General features: G+C 43.7%; 1 protein-coding gene across 1 annotated transcript in view; it reads left to right on the top strand.

Annotated features, from left to right (window-relative positions):
- The window catches only part of LOC103481254 (uncharacterized), a 6251-nt gene extending 4945 nt beyond the window's left edge, over window positions 1-1306 (top strand). The window contains exons 3-4 of the mRNA XM_017309112.1: window positions 695-1149; window positions 1265-1306. Of these exons, the coding sequence (XP_017164601.1) occupies window positions 695-1149; window positions 1265-1306 (497 nt within the window). The remainder of the gene's footprint in view (window positions 1-694; window positions 1150-1264) is intronic.
- The last annotated feature ends 361 nt before the right edge of the window (window positions 1307-1667 follow it).

The raw sequence follows: 1667 nt of genomic DNA on the forward strand, positions 1-1667 counted from the left end.
AACAGTGAAAATCTGTTTTCAATGCAAATCAAAGACATTTGAATAATCACTGAAAGGACATGAACAGATGAAGGTAAAGTTGGTGCAGTAAAACCTGAGCATCAAAGGAAGACGGACAGAGACAAAGCTAACAAGTAAACAGCTAAGGTTGGTACTAACGTTGTATTTCATTATTATTAAATACAAAACATTAAAGTTACAGGATTAACTTTGTATTTTCCATTACTTTAGAGAAAAGCTGTAGATTTTTCAGTATTTCTTTAGTATTATAAATGTGAGTTTTATCACTCTTTGTATAGATGTGGACTATAATCTGACACCAGTAAAGCCTGAGCTGTTTAGGACAAGTGAGAAAGTTTTTGACAGTTTTGGAGTAAAAAACTGCAAAAAATTCCCAGTTATGTATTAGTGCAAAAACGTGGGGATTTGTTGATGTTGTGTGAATTTCCACGATAATTCTCAAGAAACTGGAGGGACTTATTGGTATAATTTGGCAGTAAACAAATAAAAGTTGCATTGATTTGACTGATAACATGATGTTTAAGCACACTGAGTGTTTAGAATCTATGGGCCACATAAAAAGCAACAGCGGGCCGGATTTGGCCCCCGGGCCTCGAGTTTGACACGCATTCCAGACAAACAGATCAGTTTGACTAAATGCACCCTGAACCGTTTCCTACTGTGTTTCCTGCAGGGACGATGGAAAACCTCCCATCACGTCCCAATGCCTCCTCTGCTCAGGCGTCCGTCTCCTTCTCGGACTTCACCTGCTTCTTCACCACACCCGGCGTTCTCATCTTCACTTCATTTAATATCACCAACATCTTCCTCCTCTTCCCGCTCTGCCTCTTCGTCCTTCTCAGTGGGATCCAGCAGTGGTGGCGAAACAATCGCTCCACTTCATCCATGAGCCACTCGGACTTCTTCACCTTCCACCTAGCGGTCATAGAGCTGCTGGGTGTGTTTGCATGTGTTCTGGGTCTTTGTGCTGCGCACAGCAGCCAGAGTGTGTTGGTCACAGCGGTCAACATTTTGTCTTTCTCTTCTTTTGGGGGGGTCTATTTCCACGTGCTGACATGTGTGGATCGCTACCTGGCCGTTCTTCATCCTCTCACCTATATGAGCCTGAAAAAGGACAGAGGATTCAGAGTCAGACGCGTCTGTGTTTGCTGCGTTTGGCTGCTTGGCGTTGTGGAGACGGCTTTGATGACAGCCGGTCTTGTTTTCATCGTTTTAAACTTCTGCGTTCTGATCCCGTCCTTAGCCTCGATTTTCTACTGCACCCTCTCTGTTCTCCGRGCTCTGATCAGTCCAGGTCCAGGAAAACAACTGAAGGGCAAGAAGAAGGTTGACCAAATGAAGCAGAGGGCGTTGCACACCGTCCTGGCCATAACGGGAACGCTGGCAATGCGGTTTTCCTTCACTATAGCTTGGGYTGTAATGATTGCGTTTGGTATAAACCTGAACTGTGTGATGCTGACGATGGATGTTTGGTTAAATTTGCCGAGCAGCCTRGTTTTACCTGCCCTGTTTCTGCAAAAGGCAGGAAAGTTTGCTTGCCTAAAATCTAAATCCTAAATGATTAAAASCTGACGCATGCATGATGTTTATCATGCAACAAACTTTACCGTTTGTCCTGAATCCTGTTACTTTTGTSCAAAACGTAA

Source organism: Poecilia reticulata, linkage group LG2, assembly GCF_000633615.1.
Source record: "Poecilia reticulata strain Guanapo linkage group LG2, Guppy_female_1.0+MT, whole genome shotgun sequence".
NCBI lineage: Eukaryota > Metazoa > Chordata > Actinopteri > Cyprinodontiformes > Poeciliidae > Poecilia > Poecilia reticulata.